The 23,981-nt window shown below is 36.1% G+C and overlaps 1 protein-coding gene across 1 annotated transcript in view; it reads left to right on the top strand.

Annotated features, from left to right (window-relative positions):
- Positions 1-22,247, top strand: part of cep170ab (centrosomal protein 170Ab) — a 28,563-nt gene extending 6,316 nt beyond the window's left edge. Inside the window, 18 exon segments of the mRNA XM_056459415.1 lie at positions 422-511; positions 604-682; positions 874-932; positions 1,678-1,831; positions 1,918-2,040; positions 3,383-3,850; positions 5,619-6,004; positions 6,113-6,241; positions 6,420-6,555; positions 6,636-7,145; positions 7,148-8,005; positions 8,084-8,327; positions 9,473-9,578; positions 9,952-10,089; positions 11,523-11,611; positions 13,047-13,140; positions 17,163-17,214; positions 20,111-22,247. Coding sequence (XP_056315390.1) covers positions 422-511; positions 604-682; positions 874-932; positions 1,678-1,831; positions 1,918-2,040; positions 3,383-3,850; positions 5,619-6,004; positions 6,113-6,241; positions 6,420-6,555; positions 6,636-7,145; positions 7,148-8,005; positions 8,084-8,327; positions 9,473-9,578; positions 9,952-10,089; positions 11,523-11,611; positions 13,047-13,140; positions 17,163-17,214; positions 20,111-20,349 — 3,954 coding nt within the window. The 3' untranslated portion in view covers positions 20,350-22,247.
- Positions 22,248-23,981: the final 1,734 nt, after the last annotated feature.

Here is a 23,981-nt window from a genome sequence, read left to right as displayed (position 1 = left end):
CGTAGCTTAAAGGGGCTAATAATTTTGACTTTAAAATGGTGTTTAAAAAAATGTTAACTCCTTTTATTCTTGCCAAAATAAAACAAATAAGACTTTCTCCAGAAGAAAAAATATTATCAGACATACTATGGAAATGTCCTTGCTCTGTTAAACATCATTTAGGAAATATTTAAAAAAAGAAAAAAATCAAATGGGGGTTAGATAATTCTAATTTCAACTAATAATAACAGATACTGTATCGCCTAAATTACTTAATTTTTTTTTGAGTTTCTGGCCATATTTATTATTATATTTCATAATAACTCTATTTGTGTGAAATACCATGGAGAAGTTTTCTGAAAATTCAAACATCCTCTTTCGACATATCTATTAACATCAGATCATTAATACTGCTAATCCATTAACTTCTCTTATATTCCAGTCTCGCAGTGTAGACAAACAGCATGCCGTCATCAATTATGAAGAAGCTACAGATGAACATAAAGTTAAAGACCTGGGGAGTCTAAACGGGGTGAGAAATGTACCTGTTTATAATAGAGACTAATGTTTTTATTGTAATTATGAAAAGATTATGGTGGCGGCTGACCTCTTTCTCTCCTGTAGACATTCGTCAATGACGTTCGCATTCTGGAACAGCAGTACATTACTCTGAAAATGGGGGACAAGCTGCGGTTTGGCTATGATATCCTTTGACATTCTAAATAAATCACTTTTTTTTATAATTTGGTTTGTTCTGGTCCACCTTTGTTGATTTGTACAAACACAATATAGCATCTTAGCTCCATTTATAATCAATAAAGTGTGTGAATGGACCAAATGTATACATGCATTTGCAATCCTCTGTATACTGTTTTTTTCTTTAACACATCTTACATACCAACCTGTTTACCGTTGTACGCGGAGAGCTACATGTTCCAGAGGAAGCGCTGAAGGTGATAAAATTTATATCAAATGTTCAATGTATATATTGTGTCAAATATTAAACTAAATAATGAGTATGAATAATAAATTTAGAGAAACTGAGAAGTTTCAGGTAGTTATTAAATTAAATTTAATTAAATTTAATTTAATTTTTACTCATTCATTTTCCTTCGGCTTAGTCTCTATTCATCAGGGGTCGCCACAGCGAATGAACCGCCAACTTATCGCATATGTTATAGCATATGTTTTACACAGCGAATACCTTCCATCTGCAAACCAGTACTGGAAAACACCCATACACACTCAATCATGCACACACACACACACACACACTCATACACTACGGCCAATTTAGTTTATCCAATTCACCTATAGAGCATTTGTTTGGACTGTGGGGGAAACCGGAGCACCCAGAGGAAACCCAAAGGATTTAATTTTATTTTATTTTATTTATTTTGAAGGATGACTTCAATGAAGGATGTGTTAAATATATCTTGTACATTTTATATTTAAATTAAAATTGTTTATATTTAAAATATAAATAATAAAATTTTAATTAAATTATATTTAAATTCATATTAAAATGTTTTTTTTTTAATTTTGTGTTCATAAATGTTTTTATTAAATAAATTGAGCAAAGATTATTTGAAAGGACTTCTTTCAAAAATTATTAATTTATATTTGATCAATGTCATTCAGAACAGTATATAAAATAGTTTTCTCTCTTGACTTTCCTACACTCACCTTCATCGACAGCATGAGAAGTACACCAGCCAGCTTCAGCTCACCAAGAAGCCTTCGCCATCAGGAGAGACCACCAAAACTCCAGAAGTCAAAGGAGCAGAAGGAGGAAAAGAGACTGAGGTTAGACCATCAGAACCAGCACCAAAAACAGAAGAGAAGGTGTCGGGTGAGCAGAATGATTTAATATTTAATAAAATTTAATAAGTGTCAATGTAACTTATCAAACTCAAAAGTATGTCAAACTTTCATTAGGGGACATAGCTTTGCTCCACAGAGGAACCCCTCTTTACGGACAGCCATCTTGGTGGGGTGACGGGGATGCAGATGATGAAAATTCTGTAAAACACGACGCAAAGCAAGCTAGATGTGAAGCAGGTAAGTCATTGATCACATTTATGTTAGTGATAAAGTACAAGGAGATTGTTATCGCAGAATAAATCCTCACAGGCTTATCGGCAGCCTGATGTAAAAGTGGAATATTTACTGTTGTAGAAGACTGAAAGGTTTATTCTGCAACAACAAGCATCCTGGATGTACTTTATCCTGTTTATTACACAACTACTTGCCACAAAAAATACCTTAAATTATACACAAATCTCACAGAAATGACTAAACTGTACATTATTCAGTCACAATATGGAGCCAAACAGTTAAAAATACAAAGCTGACAGAAATGAAAACAGCTGAGTGTACCTGAGGAAGCATACAAGAAACTCTGCATTATTCAGTCACAAGATGGCGCCAAAAACGCAAACCTGACAGAAACGACAACATTTCAATGAAGCTACTAACCTATGTATTATTCATTAACAAGATGGCGCCAAGTTGTCAAAAACCGCGGTGTGATAGACAAGAAATGTTTGACAGACAAGCGGAGACATATGAATGTAGATGTAAAGTATATAGATGTGTATGTATTCAATAACATACCTTGGAATGTCACACCTGACTAATCAGAATTGAGTATTAGAGTGGACATATCTCATGTTCATAATGAAATAACCTGTTGTTCTGGTTTACATGCACACAAATAACGTGGCATTGAAGGTACACCCAGATAATAAACCTTATATAAAGATTTATTAAGACAATAAAGATTATATTAATCATTTTAGTTTGGTATTGATGTCGAAAATATATGTTTACTGTAAATTTATTGTTTTTATCCAACAGTTTTCTGATGATATAAGAGTCATAAATTTTATTATTATTATTGTTATTATTATTATTATTGTTTATTTATTTATTTATTTATTATTTTTATTATTATTATTGTTGTTGTTGTTAATATTATCATTATTATTATTAATTACATTTAATGCATTTAAAGTAAATAGGATACTTTGATCTCCATACACATTCTACTGTAAGTTTTGTATTTTCTTCACCCTAAAATATATTTAGAATTATATTGCTTATATGCTTAAAATGAAATGTGTTTTGATTTCAAAATATATTTTGTTGAACAACACAAGTACAACATATACTTAACATATATTTTAAATATATTTTGTCCTGAAAAAAAAAAAAAAAAAATATATATATATATATATATATTATAATATGGCATGGCATCATGAGGAATATTCTAAAAGCAACTCTAATGTAAACAACTAAATCATAATATTGTCTTTCAGAATAATGCCAAAACTGATCTCCATGTAAATTTACCTACTGTTGTTAACTTTAATAGTTTGCTCGTTATGTCTTTACTCAGGCCGTAAAGAAACAGCTACAAAGTCGCAGATGGGACCAGAAACCACACAGAGTTTGGGAACCCAGGAACCCAGTTACTTTGAGATTCCCAGTAAACAGACTCCACCAGTAGGGGGAGAAACAAGAGAAACTCTACACACCAGCTCTGAAGCAGTTGCATCAGTTTTGACAGTACCGGCCCTGGAAGGTGGCACTCACGGACATGCCTCCTTCACTATTGAGTTTGACACAACGGCTTCAGGGAAGGGAAACAAAGTTTCAAAGAGTAACCAAGACCTTCGACCGCGACCCAAAAGAGGGGCCGGGGAGGAGCTGAGTGCCTTGCAGGCTGCCATGGTGGCAGCGGAGGTAAAGGTGGCAGACTGGCTAGCGCAGAATGAACTGCCATTAGCCCGCTCTGAATCTGTTGCTGAGGAGGATGGAGACAGCGTGAAGAGTGATGTGCCGGTTCAGCTGAGGAGCCTCAGAGGTAAAGGTGAAGGAGTTACTGACCTATTTCTGAAGCAGAAAAACAAAGATTAATAGGTGATTTTAAAAAAAAAGATTTTTTTTGTATTTATGTGGATTTTCAAGAAAATGTAGTCAAGCCTGAAATTATTCTTCTGGCAAATTTTGACTTTAAGTTTTTGTTCAAATGTAAATAAAGGCTGAGAAATGTTTTTTTTTCTGAATGATGCCTCTTGTACATCAGCTTATTATCTTTTGGGAGAAGCCTGTGTCATTTCCAGTCAAAAAACCTGCTGATTGAATAAAAGTAACTTTAAGTCAGAATTTGCCAGTAGTATAATAATTTCGGGCTTGACTTATATAGTATACATAAGTACTATAAACATATATATTGTTTAAGTCTTTACTGTACATCAAATGTAAATTTTCTTGAAAATTCACACAAATACAAAAAATTATTTCTTCTTTTTTTAAATGAAAAAATAATGGAAATATATCACTGACAGCCAAACACTATAACTAATAAAAGCCAAAAAAAAAAAAAAAAAAAAAAAAAAAAAAATAATAATAATAAATAAATAATAATATTTATATATATATATATATATATATATATATATATATATATATATATATATATATATATATATATATAAAGCAGTTTTTAATTTTTTAAAAGCCATTTTAAGGTCAAAATTATTAGCCCCTTTAAGCTATATAATTTTTCGATAGTCTACAGAACAAACCATCGTTATACAATAACTTGCCTAATTACCCTAACCTGCCTAAACAGGGGGGCTAATAATTCTGACTTCAACTGTATATATATATATATATATATATATATATATATATATATATATATATATATATATATATATATATATATATATATATATACTTTTTTAATTTTGTTCCATTTTCCCTGTCTTACTTAGTTCTTAGTTTAATCTATTTTAACCTCCATTTGTTTGTTTTTATGTATAGATATTGGCAGCTTAACTTTTAAGTTTACCTGTTATATATACTGCCTGGTGTTTCAGCTCTCTGCTGGTCATTTTCTATGCAAAGTGTTGTGTTACATTATTTTCCACAATCTCTTGTGGATTTTTGTATTATTAAACAGTCACGAAACCCTAAAACACATTTTTTGAGATGTTGACTGACATATATATATGTGCCACATTGCTGAAAACACTATTAAAACACATATTTTTTTACTAACAAGTGACTTTTATATAGTGAAACATATTTCACGACAGCACGTTTTAAAACTTTGAATCATTTAAATGAACTGCTTTGCAAACTTAATCAACTTTGCAAAGCCTCAAAACACCTCAAAATGGGGACACCTGCTGGTCAAAACCATGTAAATACAACAAAAACTTAGGCCAATCGTGCACAAAAATAGCTTTTACAAACCAACTGCAAACGTTTTATTGAAAGCGTAATCTATTAAATGCCATTATATAACAATCTAATTCCATTAATCATTAAGTGTTTGCATAATATGCATTATCTTTCAGGGCTCATGTTATCTGTTCTGTGGAGGGCTAAGCTACAGTAAGTAGGTGACTATTAGGCTACAGCAACTCCAATTATTCCTTTTTAATAAAGCAAATCTTATTACAAGCCTGCAATTTGTAAACCATTTTTACAAGTTTACCAACTGCATATTGTGTTTACTTTGGTTATCGTTGACTAATAGTCAAATACTGAGCCATAAATGATTAAATGCCTTTTAAATGCCATGGGCTGCACTCCTAAATGTTTGTCCCATTCTTTCTCAGGCAGTAAGCATGAGGATGGCACACAAAGTGACTCAGAGAATGCACTGGGAGAGCAGCTCAGTAGCCGCAGGACATTTTTGCAGGAGCGATACAGAGGAAGGCAGGCCGTGCAGAGGACAGAAGGCCCTATCTGTGGGAGGGAGGATCTCTTCCAGCACAAACCATCATCTGCAGCTAGAAAGATGGCACCAATAGGGGGTGAAGTTAGCAAAAAATCTAGCCGTTCTTCCCCGCAGAAGACCAACGTGCCCAGAGAGCAAAGTACTGGGTCTCAAGAGACTCCGAATAGAGGGCATATAGATGACCAAAGCGACAGAGGGACCTATACCATCGAGCTGGAAAATGGCAGTGCTGAGGTGGAAGAGGCCAGGCGTATGATTGATAAGGTAAATATGCAGAAGCATATGATTTTGTTGTTGTTTATGTGTATGTGTGATATTGATAATTGTTAGATACGGATATGCAGTTATGATGATAAATCTGATTTGGTTTAGGTTTTTGGTGTGGAGGATAACCAAGCCCTGACAAAACTGCGTTTTCCAAAACACCAGAAAGATAGAGGAACCATCTGTCCGAGATCTGGAGCCATGGAAAACAGACAAACTGGTTATGTTGGTGCAGAGGTACTGTTTATCAGCAGAAATTGCTATACTTTTCTGAAGATATTTACAAATCTTTTAAGATTTTCGGTAAAGATCTCAGTTTGTAAAGACATTAAATGTCCACAAAAGTTTCCAAACTGTACTAATCGTCTATGTCAGGTTAAAAATATATATATATTGTCAATTTTCCTTTTAAAAGGCACTACCAGATGACTTGGTTGTAGTTGGTGGTCCAAGGTGGGTCTCACAGTGGGCTAGTCTAGCTGCAAGTCATATACGAACTGATCCTGAGGGATCCGGAGCTGAACCCACCATGCTTTCCACAGATGAAAAAGGTTAAAGGTCTTTAAAAATTTTCAAGTTTGTTTTTTTAATGTAGTTTGATTTTGACCAATTTTTTTGTTTGTTTCAAAAGCTGGAACAAAACAATCTGAACGAAAGAGAAGGACACTCCCGCAGCTCCCTTCTGAAGATTCTTCTATGGATCCATTGGTTCCTGAGGCCACACAGAGCCAATTCAGGCAAACAGCTTCTTCATCAGAGAAACAGGATCTAGAACTTCAGGAGAAAGTAAATCAGCTTAATAGAATTTCTAAGACAGGACCAAGAGTTTCAGGAATGGCTTGTACAGACAAAGATCAGTCTAAAGTAAGCAAGCCAACACCACCTAAAATACAGAATAAAGCTGGTCAACCAAGAGCTCAACCTGGTCAGACTGAGAAAAAACAAGAAGATGGGAGACGGAAAAAAGGCGAGGAAGATAGAGAGAAGACAGGGAAGCCATTACTAAGGCAAGAGAGCTTCACAGTGGAACGGCCAAGTGCTAATGTTCCCCTAGAGCTCATACCTTGCATTGATGGTCCTGCTGCCTCAACCCAGCCCAGGGAAATGGGAGTCATCAGTGAGGTCATTGATGCTGCCACAATGCAAAAGATTCAGAGGCTGTGGCTGCTTTTCTGGAAACCACTTTATCAGACCTAGCAGATCCGCCAAGCTACTCCCTGGAGGGGTCTGTCTCACCTGAATCAGACATTGATACGACAAGTACAGTTAGCCAAGCTGGGGGAGAAGGAGGACGTAAGACAGCCCAAAGGAAGCGTTTAGCTGGACGTGAAACAACAAATAAGAACACCAGCACCACAGAAAGGAAGGGCAAAGCTCAGCCCTCTGGCTCTGCTGGCTCCAGAGCTTGGACATCTCTTGACCTGACAGATGATGACTTGAGCTCTTCCCTTGCCCAGGATGCTACTTCAGTAAAGCGACCCCAGGGTAGGGGTCAAAATATCAGCTCTAAGGCTGAGCAAACAAGTGGCAAGACCAAAGGACCAAAGACAAGTGTAACTCCTGCAGCCCCCACCTCTAAACCAACCACTCTTCCCCGCCCTCGACCGACAAGGGCTTCCCTTCTGCGGCGTGCACGATTGGGTGAAACTGCTGAAGCTGATCTTGCTGATGTCGATCGAATGTCTGTTGCATCAGAAGCATCTACCGCCAGCTCTGCATCAAGACCTTCAGCTGGGCGCAGGACCCTCTCTCGGATTGAAGCTCTTGCTCAGCCACGAAGACCAAGAGTTTGCTCTCCTTCAGCTCGGAGTGACTCAGAGGCAACATCAGGCAAGATCAGGGGCTTTGCCCCACGTCCTGCTCCTGATAGCACACTTCGGCTTGGGTTACGCTCTTCAGGAGTCTCATCAACTGCAGTGGTCCCCAGAGCAAGAGCTAACAGTGCTTCCAAATTGCCTGATAAATGTCCTGTTACCCCCTATGTTCACAGTACACCTGCAGGTCAGACCTTTGAGGAGAAAAGTACTAGAAAAGATTATTCTCTGAAAATATTCCTACTAAAATGTTTTTGTGTTATAGCTGGGGGAAGGTGGCGCCGGGTGCCGATCGAATATGCTTCTACCTCAGAAGATGAGTATGGCTCCAATCGCCACCCCTCTCACCACACTCGCCCACGCCCAATGGCTCCACGGGTGACCCAACTGGGTGGTTCCGCCCCTGCAACACCCAGCCCTGGAGGCATGTCCATGTTACGACACCAGTCTAGCAGAGAGCAGGATGATTATATGAGAGACTGGACTGCCCACAGTGAGGAGATTGCCAGGTAATGGGTAACAGTGGTTGGGCATGATTAGGTGCTGATTAAGAGTTCAAGAAATATTTTTGGCTATTATCATTGTGCTATTTAACTTTTTGAGTTAGGCATAAGCAGAGGTAAGAGTCAGCTCCAAATGGGTTGAATTTGAGCACCTGTGGGATGTACAAACTACATGGGGCTTTTGATTGATTTATGTCTTATACATGACACATTTTGTGTTTTATTAACATCTACCCCATTCCTAAATGGTTATCTTACAGTAAAACGAATGTGTTTTTATTAATTATAGACTCCTTCCTCTAAAAGAAAACCTACTCCTAATGTTAAACTTAACTCATTGTGTTTTGTAAACGTCTAAACCAAAAGTACCCAACCCTAAACCTACCTAATTACAGTAACCTATTATGTTTTATTAACATCTTCACCAACCCTAAACCTGCCCCTTACAGTATATTTAGTTTTATTCAATTGTATATCTTCCGTAACCCTGAATCTACTCATTAAAGTTACCTCTTATGTTTTATTTACATCAACACCTATCCCAACCCTAAACTTACCTCTAATTCTAACCTATTGTGTTTTATTAATTTCTACACCTTATCCAACCTAAACCTACCCCTTACAGTAATGCAAAAACAATAGTTCAGTGTCACAAAACTGACATTGTATTAACGTGCTGCATCATGCCCAGTAGCCAAAGCTGTACGTCATCTAACCTTAAACCAGCCAACTTGCAGCGTATATCCCTCCCACTTGGAAGTCTCCAGGCTGTAGTGATACATACTGATGCATTTTTGTGGAAACAATATTGATTTTATGATTTTGTAGCCACTTTATTGAAAAATAAATTTAATTTTTTACAAATTATTAATTACTGTAACTATTGAAAGCATAAATTTTGCATTCTTAATTACTAGTTTTGAACTCTAGTGTGTGTTGGAGCCACTCCAGCCCAATCAGACTCAAACTAATAGCTATAACCTTTTGGGCAGTGCTCCGGCATATGGTGCAGCAGCACTGCAGGTCTTTTCTCAGTCCTGTTCTTTTTCCTCCTCTTCAGTTGCCACAAATAGCTGCATCATCTTTAGCAATGCTACTGTCTATCACAGCTTGTGCCTTCAAAAGTCTCACAATATGTTCCTTTGTTCCAGAATCAGTCAAGACCTGGCTAAAGATCTGGCAATGTTAGCGCGTGAGATCCATGATGTTGCTGGCGAGATTGATTCCGTTAGTCCTTCCTCTGCTCCCTCGGCTTCAGTAAGCAGATAAATACATCATAACCAGAGCCATAGGTGTCTTTTATATTTATATGGGCCATTTAAGTTTTGGGTGCCTGTAGAGATTTATATCAGTACATATCGATTAGTCTGTAAAGGGCTTTCGCACACCGTGCATTGTTCACAAGATGAATTCAATAGTTAATTAAAAGTGTGCTGGCATTTTGACTTTGAGGTTATGAATTTGCGCTATTATTGTGAGAATATTGGATAAAATAACAATAATAAAACATAGTGCATGTGGATATGCTGCATAATGCTGCATTTTTAGAGATATGTTGGAGGTTTTTCCATAAATAAACAAGTATTAGTGAATTTAGTGTATTCAGTGATCCTCTTTCTGCCTGTATCAGGTTGAGGACCGTGTGTTTGAAGATGTTCTGGGCAGCGCTCCAGAGATCAGTGGCAGAGGAGTGGAACTGAGGCCTCGTGGTGCCATCAGCAGTCAAGATCCCCGTGCCATCCGCCGTAGGACCTGGAGCAGAGATGAGGTGAATCTTCTCAGTATTGCCAAAAAGTCTTACAGCTTTTGCATCCTGTTAGTTGGTATTTATAATTACACACCAACCAGACAATTCTATTAGGGACACCTTGATTGTGCCAGGTTTTGTCTGAACTGTCTTCATTTTTCAGTGCAGGCAGTGTATTCAAGAAACAACTTGAAGCATTCATCATTATCATATGATATGACAGCATCATGCATTTGCTGCATATTTGTGCACATCCATGATGGGATTATTTCAAATTTCCCCAATTGGATTTAAACACGGTGTCTAAGGAGGTTATTTGAGTTTAGTGAACTCCTTTTTAGTGCTTTTTTTCTGCTGCTGTAGCTCATCTTTTTCAATGTTGTTGGACATGTTATGCTTTCAGAGATGATCTTTGTAGACTTTGGTGGGAAAGTTTGGTCACATGATTTAATGCTGTCTTCCTATCAGCTCAAATCAGTCTAGTCATTCTCCTCTGAGCTCTGGCATCAAGAAGGCATTTTTTCACACAGAACAAACACTCACTGAATGGTTTTCTAATAACTTTAAAGGTTATGCATGAAAATCCTAATAGATTAGCAGTTTCTGAAAACCATCCATCTGGGACTAAAAGCCAGGTCATGTTTAATGTCACTTAAAGTTCACCCAATCCCCCCTCCCTCTTTTTGTGATGAGAAACACAAATAAAGATATTGTGAATAATGTTGGAGTCTTATAACCATTGACAGCTATAGTATAGTATATGACGGGTGACCAACCCTGTTCCTGGAGATCTACCTTCCCGCAGATTTCAGTTGCAACCCATATCAAACACACCTGCCTGTAATTATCAAGTGCTGTTCAGGTCCTAATTAATTGGTTCAGGTGTGTTTGATCAGGGTTGGAGCTGAACTTTGCAGGAAGGTCGATCTCCAGTAACAGGGTTGAGCACCACTGGTTTATGACATCTATAATATACTATTGAAGTCAATGATTATCGGTTTACAACATTTCTCAAAATAACTTATTTTGTGTTTAACAGAAGAAAGAAACTTAAACTGGTTTGTGACAAACAGGATTAACAGAATTTTAATGTTTGGGTGAACTGTCTCTTTAAATGACCATTTTTCCTCATGCTGATGCTCATAATGAATTTCAGCAGATCACCTTGTCAATTTGCCTAAATGCATTAAGTTTCTGTAACGTGATTGGCTGACTAAATATTTGTCTTACCAATGAGTTGTATAGCTGTACCTAATAAAGTGGCCAGTGAGTGTATATTACTGCAAGTTCCGATTTATTTGTCTGCCACTAGAGGGCGCTGAATTTTTTATTTTATTTATTTTTTGCTTTTGTTTTAAGCGTCTCTTGACCCTTGTCTCTGAGTGCATCTCATTTCATACAGTGACAGGCTGCATAACAAAAAGTGCCGCTCTCCGCTTATTCTGCATTCACAGGGTGTGCTGGACAGTTTGTTGTTGGCATCAGTCTTACAGCTCTCAGCAAAAATCAAACAGGCCGTGGAAAAGACAGCCAACAAAATCAGGTACACTGCCCTTGCCCCTTTCTAAAAGAAATTGTGCATTGCTTTAATTGCATAAAGGCTGTAAATTTAACCCTTTCGGGCCCTGCATTTATTACAATGGACATCACATCAGGTCATGTCATATTTGTTTGGTTGCGTCTGTAGCATTTCATCATATTTAAAGCTGGCTGTCCACTATGTTGGACTTTTGTCATCCAATCAAATAGCAGTAAGCCTCTGCATGCTGTAATTTCCAAAAAAATATCTGGTATTATTCGCATTTATTGATATCTTTGCCTACCAATATTTACCAATATTTCATAGATTGTATAGAGAAAATAAGGATTGCATTTACTGTTTAAAGTTAAAAGATTGTAGAATTGAAAGCTTAAATCAGGATTTTTTTAGAATGCCAGCCAATTAAAATGGGTTCAGATGTTAAAAATGAGACTTGTCCATTATAATGGAAAGTAGGGCTGCACGATATTGGAAAAAACTGACATTGCGATATTTTGTTTTTCTGCGATATATATTGCAATATGATCATAATTTCTCAAAAGATTACCTAAATAACTCCACTTGAAAAGAATTCATACATCTACACAAAACATAATAAACTATTTGCAATAAACAATAAAAATGAATTGGTTTTCTGTGGAGTCTAACAGCGATGAAGAACAGACATTCAATAATAATCAAATGTAAAATAACACTGAATTGTCATCATTGTATAAATAATTGAATACAATTATTCTTTGTTAAATCTTTAATTTTTAGAATTTCCTGGTTTAAAATCACTTGATATCTTAGTCATGAGTCTTAAAAACACATTCAAATGAAAATCTTTCACTCTATTAGAGTTAAACTGTGATTCTTGGTTATTAAAACCCCAACTTAACATTGCAGAAATTGCGATGCGACTATTGCAGATTAACACGTTGTGATATCAATGCTGAAATGCAGCCCTACTGGAAAGTAGTTTCTAATAATCAGCAGTCTCTAAATATATTGTAAAAAAATATTATATATATTATATTGTTTGTAACGTTTAACACCAACCATTTGTGTTATGTTAATTTTGACATCAATTGAAATGGACTAAAAAAAATATGAATATTGAAATTTGTATTTTTATTGTATTTTCGTATATGGAAGCCTTAAGAACAAGGGAAATGTGCTTCTGTATTTTCTCTGAAACTTTTAACATAATTCAGGTCTAAAGAGATTAACCTGTTCATTGAAATATCATTCATTATTTTTATAGATACTAAATTAATATTATAATTTTTTTTTAATTGAATCATTAGCTTTTTTCATCTTGATCTTCATCTTAAAATTGTATTTGTAAGGATGATCCTTGAACATCTCTGACCTTAACTTGATATGCCTTTTAATACGACATTCAGTTCTGGAAGGTCTTTTGGAAGGCAGCATTTTGATTTATTACTGCTCGCAGGATTTTATTCAAAGACAAGGACCGAAAGTGGGAGGAAATTGAAAGTAAACTGCGGGCAGAAAACGAGGTGCTTCTCCTCAAGACTTCTAATCAGGTGAGAAGGGTATATTCTTTCAGCAGAAAATGTTCAGAATGACGATCAGCTGTAAAATATTTATTTAATTTATCAAATATTGCAAGGTTTTCATTGGATAAATTAATAAAAGCAGTAAAATATATATTTTTTAAATTATATCAAAATAGTTATATTGTTTATTAAAAGCAGAAAAAGAATAGCATAGATAAAAAAAAAAAACAGAGATAAACGCATAATAAAAATCTGGATAAACCTAGGCGAAGCTAAATAATAAGAGTTCAGTAGACGGAAATTACATACCAAGAGCCTCAAACACCATTGTTTCCTCATTCTCATGTAAATCTCATGAGTGTGAATTCCCAGTGAAAAACAAGCCAATAGTGTATATGCAGAGCTAGTGTTTCTTTCCATACTGATAAACTTCCGGTGAATGGTTAATGTGACTTTTTCAATTTTATACATTTCCTTTTACAGCATCGATGCTGCAATGCAATTAAAATACACTCAGTTAAATAGACTTCAGCATTCGTTTAGTTGTTGAAGTGTAAACCGAGATGAAAAGCCAATTACTCGCACGTGCCCGACAGAATCAGCAGGCGAGCACAAAAACGCCATTGGAAATACTGGAGTAAATTTAATTTAAATATTTTAAAGACATGGCGTGGAAAAATTTTATTTAATGCAGTGCTTCTTGTACATTCTGAGACTCACTCTATAGCGTATATCATTTAGGCAGTGAAGATGGTTGGTTTTTAAAGAAAACAGACCTTAAACGTGCTGATTTTATAAAGGCATACTGTTCACCTGAAGCGTTTGACCCAGGTTACTGACAAATTAAAAGTCCTTCTCCATGCTTCTGCATATACCTTATAGTAACAAAACACAGACTGTTACACTGCACTTGGGATTATTAATATTCATGCCCCAGGTTGCATTTGATTGGTCGTAATATTTCTTAGTGAGATTACAACAATGGTGCTTTCCTTACTTTTAAGTTTATCTAAATTTCTATAAAAATTTCTATGTATGTGGGACTCTTATTTTGAAAATAGTAGTTTTTGGGACTATGCTAAAGCTCCGTCATTACATATACATTACATGCATCTACTCAGTTGACAAATGAAGTATGAATATTTATTTCAGAGTACATCATACTGTGTGTGTGTGCATGTGTGTATGAGGCACTGATCAGAGCAGAGCTCATTAATATTCATGACCATTCCAAATATGGTCAAACTGTACAGCTACATCCGAAAGTTAACAATAAATATTTATATTATTTCTTAAATTACCCATTAAGTTTTATTTTATTAACTCCCCTAACTTAACCCTAAACCTACCTCTCACACTAGCGTAATAAGCGTAATTATTGTTTTACATTGTCGCAAAAATCATTGCATATTGATGTATCCACGGCTGTAACTCTTCTAGACTTAATTCTATTTTTGAGGTTATAAATGATCATGTAAAACTTTTGTGCAGACCTAAACCACATAATATATAAATATCAGAAAACTTATTGAGTTGATGCAGTATATGACATCTTTAAGTAAATAAACATAAATAATTCACATTTACACATTTCTTTGAAGGAAACTGATTGTTTATCCAGTGTCGGTGAAGTAGTCCTGATGTTCTGGTAGACTTTAGAGTTCATACATCACCGGCGCCTCGGCTGAAGATCTCTCAGTTTAATTAGACTGAGCTTTTGACTCATGGTATGTCAGCGCTCAGATTAGGCTTGAGTCGTATCACCTCTGCTCACTGACAGGCCAGTAAATCTAACTCTGTAATGCTGGCTGGCCTGAACTGAACTCGTGAAACTTGTGAAATGAAAAAGCTGTTGAGCAGTATAAGAGCACAAACAACCACAACATCCGAGCGCTGACAGGAAATTAAATTGAACTCTTTAAGGTAACACTGCTATTTTACATAATGAGTTTACCTTGAATCTGAAATTTCAACAGCAAATACATTTTAAAGATACACATCCAAATCAGTTCATTTTACAACTCACCTAAAGTTGAACAGTTAAGTTTTACCATTTTTAAGTGTATTCAGTCAATATCCGAGTCTGACGAGAGCACTTTTAGTGTAGCTTAGCATAGATCAATGAATCAGATTAGACCATTAGCTTATCAATTTAAAATGACCAAAGAGTGATGATAATTTTCCTATTTAAAGCTCGACTCTTCCGCTACATTGTGTACTAAGCCCGACAAAAAATGAAAAGTTGCTATTTTCTAAGTCGATATGGGTAAGAACTTTTAGCTTAGCTTAGCATAGATCATTGAATCAGATTAGACCATTAGCATATCACTTTAAAATGACCAAAGAGTGATGATAATTTACTTATTTAAAGATTGAGTCTTCTGTAGTTACGTTGTGTACTAAGACCGACGGAAAATGAAAAGTTGCTATTTTCTAAGTCGATATGGGTAGGAAATTTTAGCTTAGCATGATTAAATTGGATTATACCATTAGCTTATTACTTTAAAATGACCAAAGAGTGATGATAATTTTCCTATTTAAAGCTCGACTCTTCTGCTACATTGTGTACTAAGCCCGACAAAAAATGAAAAGTTGCTATTTTCTAAGTCGATATGGGTAAGAACTTTTACCTTAGCTTAGCATAGATCATTGAATCAGATTAGACCATTAGCATATCACTTTAAAATGACCAAAGACTGATGATAATTTACTTATTTAAAGATTGAGTCTTCTGCAGTCACGTTGTGTACTAAGACCGACGGAAAATGAAAAGTTGCTATTTTCTAAGTCAATATGGGTAGGAAATTTTTAGCTTAGCATGATTAAATTGGATTATACCATTAGCTTATTACTTTAAAATGACCAAAAAGTGATGATAATTTTCCTATTTAAAGCTTGAGTCTTCTGCTACATTGTGTACTAAGCCCGAAAAAAAATGAAAAGTTGCTATTTTCTAAGTCGATATGAGTAAGAACCTTTAGCTTAGCTTAGCATAGATCATTGAATCAGATTAGACAAATTATCTAATCACTTTAAAATGACCAAGGAGTGATAATTTACTTATTTAAAGCTTGACTTTTCTGTAGTTACATTGTGTATACCAAGGCAGACGAAAAATGAAAAGTTGCTATTTTCTAAGTCAATATGAGTAAGAACTTTTAGCTTAGCTTAGCATAGATCATTGAATCAGATTAGACCATTAGCATATCACTTTAAAATGACCAAAGAGTGATGATAATTTACTTATTTAAAGATTGAGTCTTCAGTAGTTACGTTGTGTACTAAGACCGACGGAAAATGAAAAGTTGCTATTTTCTAAGTCGATATGGGTAGGAAATTTTAGCTTAGCATCATTAAATCGGATTATACCATTAGCTTATTACTTTAAAATGACCAAAGAGTGATGATAATTTTCCTATTTAAAGTTTGACTCTTCTGCTACATTGTGTACTAAGCCCGAAAAAAAATGAAAAGTTGCTATTTTCTGAGTCGATATGGGTAAGAACCTTTAGCTTAGCTTAGCATAGATCATTGAATCAGAGTAGACAAATTAGCTTATCCCTTTAAAATGACCAAGGAGTGATAATTTACTCATTTAAAGCTTGACTCTTCTGTAGTTACGTTGTGTACTAAGGCAGATGAAAAATGAAAAGTTGCTATTTTCTAAGTCGATATGGGTAGGAACTTTTAGCTTATCTTAGCATAGATCCCTGAATCAGATTAGGCCATTAGCATAACTTTAAAATGACGAAAGAGTGATGATAATTTACTTATTTAAAGCTTGACTCTTCTGTAGTTACATTGTAAATAAAGGCAGACAGAAATTAAAAGTTATTTTCTAAGTCGATATGAGTAGAAACTTTTAGCTTAGCTTAGCATAGATCATTGAATTGGATTAAACCATTAGCTTATCACTTTAAAATGATCAAAGAGTGATGATAATTATCCTATTTTAAGCTTGACTTCTATATATCTGTGTTAAATTAGCTGAACAGGTCATTTCTAAGTTCTAGCACTTTTTATTCAGTTTTTCATTTGATCACCCTCAGGAGATTTCCTCCATACTCCAGAATCTGAAGAGAGTGGAACGACAGCTGCTCGGTAAGCAGAACTGAGGTCTTCTTGACTTTTAATATGCTTTTAATGTTTGCTTTCTAACATGCAGTGTTTTAGCACAACTTTTTGAACTAGCATGAAGTGAATTTATTATTGTTTTTTTATTTATTTTTAGAGTGTTTGCTTAAAAGTATGGATGTGTGTGATCTTCAGATTTAATGTGTGGTGCCCAGTTTTTCTTTGTGACCATTTACAAAGTCTGAGATGCCTGGGGCTTTAAAATCTGTTCTGTTTTTAAAAGTTGTGCCACTTGTTCCAGCTTTAAGAATAGCTTTATTAGACACCATTACCAAGCCAAAAAGTTTCTGACCATTTCAAACCAGTTTAACAATTAAAATTTTAATACACTAGTTTGGGTTTTTGGCAAGAAACCTCTTATAGCTCACCGAGACATTTATTTAAAGTAAAAACAGTATAATGTAAAATATTATTTGAACAATTTAATAAATTTGAATATATTGAATAAAAAGGTTTTTTTCCTGTATTTAATTTAATTATGTAATTGAAATGTCAGCATTTAAAGACCTGAGAGGAACTACCATTCAAAAATGATTCAAGATACTCGGTGACTTAAAAATTTATGATGTTATTTGGCTTAAAAAAAACAGTGTTCTCTACAGTGTCACTGTCCTGCAAGGTCCCTGGAGTATAAATCCAAGGGTTTATTGCTTGTTTGTTAATTGACTAAATGATTGATTTCCATTAGTTGACTTGGTGGTGGGGGTGTATAGTATTGACCAAAAAAAAATCTCATTCGTTTTTTGGGATTTATTTTCATACAGCAATTAATCAACATTTTGCTGAGCGTTTAATTTGTCCTGGTACTTATTGATTAGGTCATGGAAAAATACAATTTACACTAAAGTCTTAATCGCTGACACCTTAAATTATTGCTGCAAATGATTTATTTAAAACGTCTGATTCATTTAGATGAATAAAATCAAGGCTGCATCCAAAATAAGCTCAAACTTAAAAACTTTGCAACAAAAAATTGTTCTATATTATAGTATATGAAATGGTATCTGAATACAATGAAAATTTGCTTGGATGTTAGTGTAATATTTCTGCCTGCAATTATTTTGCCACATACTGTTTTTCACTTACTATATAGTAGTAAACAGTTTCAGGTGCTGTCCAATTGACTTTTTTTTATGAATGAATCATTGATGAGTCAGTGACAATTGATTCATGCAAAAACAAAACATTGTGATGCTCTGAGATGCACAATTGGTCTTTTTTGTATTGTTAGTGATATTTGGAAGGACTTACAATACCTGACAAAGTCGTTGTCGATCCCTGTTGTATTAGCAACAAATAATAACTTGACTTCTAGTTGATCATTTGGAAAAGTGGCAGAAGGTAGATTTTTCCAATGAATCATCTGTTGAACTGCATCCCAATCATCACAAATACTGCAAAATACCTATTGGAACTGCATGGACCCAAAATTCGCACAGATATCAGTCAAGTTTGGTGAAAGAAAAATCATGGTTTGGGGTTACATTCAGTGTGGGGGTGTGCGAAAGATCTGCAGAGAGTATGGCAACATCAACAGCCTGAGGTATCAAGACATTTGTGCTGCCCATTACATTACAAACCACAGGAAAGGGGAAATTCTTCAGCAAGATAGCACTCCTTCTCATACTTCAGCCTCCACATCAAAGTTCCTGAAGGCAATGAAGGTCAAGGTGCTCCAGGATTGGCCAGCCCAGTCACCAGACATGAGCATTATTGAGCATATCTGGGGTAAGATGGAGGAGAAGGCATTGAAAATAATTCCAAAGAATCTTGATAAACTCTGGGAGTCCTGCAAGAACACTTTCTTTGCCATTTCAGATGTCTTTATTAATAAGTTATTTGAGTCATTGCAGATATGTATGGATGCAGTCCTCCAAGTTCATGAGAGTCATACACAATATTAATTCATTAATTAAATTAATTGAATTAATTAAATTCTTTAAATTATTTTCCACTGCACCATGACTTTATATACTATACTGTACATTATTTCTATTAAGTGACAAAACTTTTGTCTAAGCAAAGTCAGACCTTACTGTCCTAATTAAACAATTAAAAATCAAGACATGATCATATTTTTTTTGATAAAGTAAACGTAATCTAGAGGCCTTTGCCTTTTATATAAGCCACTTCTGTTACCAAATGATTAACTAGACATTAAGTTATTATTGGTTGTTCCTAAAACTTGGATAGGCGATAAGACTTTTGTCAGGTAGTGTATATTGCGATATTACTCATATTTTATAAATATAAAAAACACAGTGCCAAACAGGGACATTTATTTGCCTTTCTTATGAATTAGTCAACATTATAAGCTTCTAATAAGCTTCATACAGTGAATGCTTTTGGACTCTCAAGACGTGCTTTTGTTTGTTTAATTTTTCCCCAAAATTTAAAGGCATAGTTCATCCAAAAATTAAACATATCTCACTATTTACTCACACTCAAGTGGTTCTAAACCTTTATGTATGTTGAGATATTCTGAGAAATGAAGTTTGGATCAAAATATATTATGGAAGTCAATGGCTCAACAGAAAACCAAGCAATTTTGGAAGTGGTGGATGAGAAAATGTTGACAGAATTTTAGGTGAACTCTTTAACATCTGAAAGCATGGGAAATTATATATTACCTCTTGTCATGTTCTACATATAAATGCTCTAAATGATAATATTATTATTTTGAAGACACATTATCGGTACTAGCATGCAAATGAGCCCTTAACACATGATATAAACAATTAATGTCAATTAATGGCGAATCAAGAAAACTGATAGTAATTTTGATGTGGTCATTTTTTCTGAAGATAGTCAGTTGTGTATTTTGGACTGTATTTTATAATGTATCTTTCGTTTTAATTGGCAGTTATTGATATCATGGTGGACCCTGATGGCACGTTGGACGCTTTGAGCAATCTGGGTTTGACCAGTCCACTTATGGCTGAAAACAGAGTTAGTCCGGGCTCACAAGGCCCAGCTGGCAACCAGGCGGCAGAAGCATCAGCCAGTGTAACCGCATTACCGTCTGCATATTCAGAGGTCGCAGAACGAGATCTTGGCTTGCAGGAGCGGAGCAAAGAGCAGAACACTGCCCATCAAAACTGAATTACTCCCAACAGTTTACACAGACATCCTGCACTGGATTCCTGAAGCCAAGTCAACAGGACTTTTATGTGAATAATCTGAGGTATGCTGTAAAACTTCCTATATGGCACTGCATTTAAACACAGTACGTATATCCATGGACATATTTTCAGTAATTATAGAAAATATTTTGAAATATCAATCAACTGTAACACCCTGTAGTCATAAGCATTAATTATTGTGAGAGTTTGTCTTTATAATCGCAGTACTGTAGATATGCCCGGAAAAAAAACATTGAGCACATGACTTTTGATCGAGAAGAGGTTTGAAAGACATAAGATGTGATTTCTTGCTGTGTATTGTCAAGTGTGGAGCCAAACTAATTACATAATGTACAGGGTTCAAAATAAAAGGTGTAGTCCACCAAAATATGAATATTCCGCCATCATTTACTCATCTTTCAGTGGTCTAAAACCAGTCTGATATTCTGAAGATTTATAGAAAACAGTACCCATTGACCCATGGAAAAACAAATACCATTGAAGTCAAAGGTTAGCAGTTTCCAACATTTTTATTCCAACAAATAAATGAGTAAATGATGACAGAATTTGTATTTTTTAGGTGAGCTATCACTTTAACACTCTCCAGTTCGCTGGTATTTCAAATCGGAATTGCAACATAATATGCAACATAGGCTCATTCTGAAAATGTACCCCTATATACATTTCTGGAGATCACAAATTCGTCTTTAAAACGAAGGCTACGGGGCGATATGACGCTGTTCCTTTTTGCGATTACCAGCTGACCGCTTACCTTTGTATGGATGGGTCTCCCGCTGTTGCCGGTTTGTCCAGTTAGCTCATCTTGTTTGTCAGTGGACTTGAGACGCAAAGCAGAGTTGACTGCGATGGCAGGGTTCGAGTCTGGTGAAGAACAGTTCCAGTAGGGGGGTAAGGCAAAAACAGAATACAAAAAATAAAATAAACAAGTAAATAACAGGGTGAGAATGTGGTAAAATCTGAAAATGTGGTAAAATTCAGGTGGCCACAAGGGCTTTTTTTCTGGATTGCTTTTTAAAACTGTCGGTTGGGTTTAGAGAAGTGGGTGGGCGGGTCAATTTTTGATTTTGAAAACACTATCGGATGGGTCAGGCATTGGATTTAGGCATAGGCAATGTGAGCAAACCACCCCCCCTACTCTTCACTTTTGTCCACGAACCCCCACCCCCAGCCCCCTCAACACCCCCCCTCCCCCTTTATTCACTTTTATCTGCAAAAGGGCGGCACGAACACCCTTGTCTTGCTAGGGGTGGCATGGAGACATATCAACCCCCGCTCTTCACTTTAGTCCGCAAAAGGGTGGCACAAACGCTGGCATTTTGCTAAGGGCGGCATGGAGACACTAACGCCCCCTCCGCTCTTCACTTTTGTCCGTGACAACAACCCCCCGGTCTTCACTTTCGTCTGCGACCCCCTGCTCTTCACTTTCATCCGGTTTTGTAGAGTTAAGCTTGTGCCGCTACTGGGTTAGGTGTAGAGAAGGAGGACGGTGGGTCAGGCGATCAGTCAGTCAACAGGCCTCTGGTGAATTTACGTGAGAATAGCAGGCATGAATGAGATCTGAGAAAGCTAACACAGCGGCCTCTGTTGGATTCCCGAAAACAAAAATTGCAAAAAAAAAAAAAAACATACCTCTGGGATATATTTGGCGCTCTCCAGAAATGTATATAGGGGTATATAATCAGAATGAGCCTGGCTTGATAAAAGGTTTGTTTTTTACATTAAATACATTACATGTCTGACAACTTTTACCTCAGTAGGAGAACTTTCCATCATAAGTTTATCTGGGATGCATAGAGTTGTTTTTGTTTTCCAGAACTCCATGTGGAGACACGTATGTGGAATATTTCTCATGTTAAAGCCTGTAACTGTTCCGTCCGTTCTTGTTAAACTTGAATTAAATTTATGTATCCTTGCACCATTCCTTTCTTTGAGGAAAAATCTAACTGACCCTGAACCTTTGAACAATATAGTATAAAATAAAAATAATACTTAGTAAGTTGTAAGTGACATAATTAGTAAGTGTCACATGTCTGGTGTATCTGTGGTGGTCTGGCGTCCTGACATTTTCTCCTACCAATCAGATGATGCTACCAACACTGTATTTGAATGGTTCTGAGGTTGGGGTTAGGTAGGTTAGGGCATTATTACAGCTTCATAATCACACTAATCCACATTACAATTTAAACTGGTAGCAAAATCTGAGGGAAGCATATCGCGTCATCAAAATGTGCTACCTATTTTTGAATGGGAGGTAGGACAAATCGACAGAACACCGGTATTCTGTTAAAGTCAGTGTTGCACCACAGATAATCGAGACTTGCAGGAACAACATACAACAGGAACATGGCATACTGTACTCACATGGCGATTGACACATCAATACCAGACAATAAACTAAACCAAAACAGGGGTATAAATACACAGGACATGATTACACAGATTACAAACAGGGGTGACATAACAGGTGGAACTAATGACCATTAAAGGGGTGGTTCCCTATGATATCATATTTTTTTAAACTTGAGTTGATGTGTAATGTAGCTGTGTGAACATCTCTGAAAGTAATTTACGCAAAGTTCAATGCAAAGGGAGACATTAGCTTTTACAGAGTTAGCAAAGTCTACAGCGAGCAAAGTTTGGGGACAAAAAAAATAATAATACATCCGGGTTAATGATGTCATAAACCCTTCAGGTTACAAGCATACACATGTTATAGCAGAGACGCAGAGACCCTTCCTGGTGACATGGAGCCGATCTGCGAATCACAACACATTATGTTAGCTGACCAATCATAGCCGCTTGAGGGCGGGCTTTCAGAGGAACTAGGAAATATGACAGTAGTTTTCATGTTAGCTGAGTAGCAGTATTTAGTTAAGGTAAAATAGATTAAAAAAAATAACCTGATTTTTCACAAATGAAGCATGAGCACACATTGCTTTGCAACCCATAAACACAACCAAGCCTTAAAAATGCACTCTGAACCACCCCTTTAACACACAACGGAAACAGAACAAAGGGGTCACGTTACATAAACACAAGCACATGGAACACGACACGACATAACATCACATGACACAACACAGGTAGACCAGACATGTGACTAACATTGTCAGTTGTATTTTACCGGTGGTATCTGTGATTTTACATTTTGTTTAATTTTAGACCCTGTTTGCAAAGCAATGAACCAAAACAGCAACCCAGGCTCAATCCTGAAAACGTAGTCCCGCTGACGTTTCTGGAGACCGCGAAATACGTCCCGGGAGGTATGTATTTTTACAGTTTTTGGTTTTCGCAAATCCGCGAATGGCTCTCGCGAGTGCCGTTCGCGCCCGCACTGATCTCGCGTAAACCCACCTGAAGCAGCTGTCGAACGATTGTCTGTCTGTCCAACTGGCTGAATGATTGACTGGACGACCGGCCAATCGACAGACCCACCCTTCTTCTTCCCTGAACCCAACAAATTTTACCGATTGACCCGCCCGCCCGCTTACTTCCCTAAACCCAACCAACAATTTACAAAAGCCGTCCAGAAAAAGAAAAGCCCTCGTCTGATTTTTACCACGTTTTCGGATTTCACCACATTCTCACCCT

This window comes from Danio aesculapii, chromosome 6 (genome assembly GCF_903798145.1).
Source record: "Danio aesculapii chromosome 6, fDanAes4.1, whole genome shotgun sequence".
NCBI classification, from domain to species: Eukaryota; Metazoa; Chordata; class Actinopteri; order Cypriniformes; family Danionidae; genus Danio; species Danio aesculapii.
The sequence above is the reverse complement of the archived record's forward strand: the minus strand, read 5'-3'. Positions and strand labels throughout refer to the sequence as shown.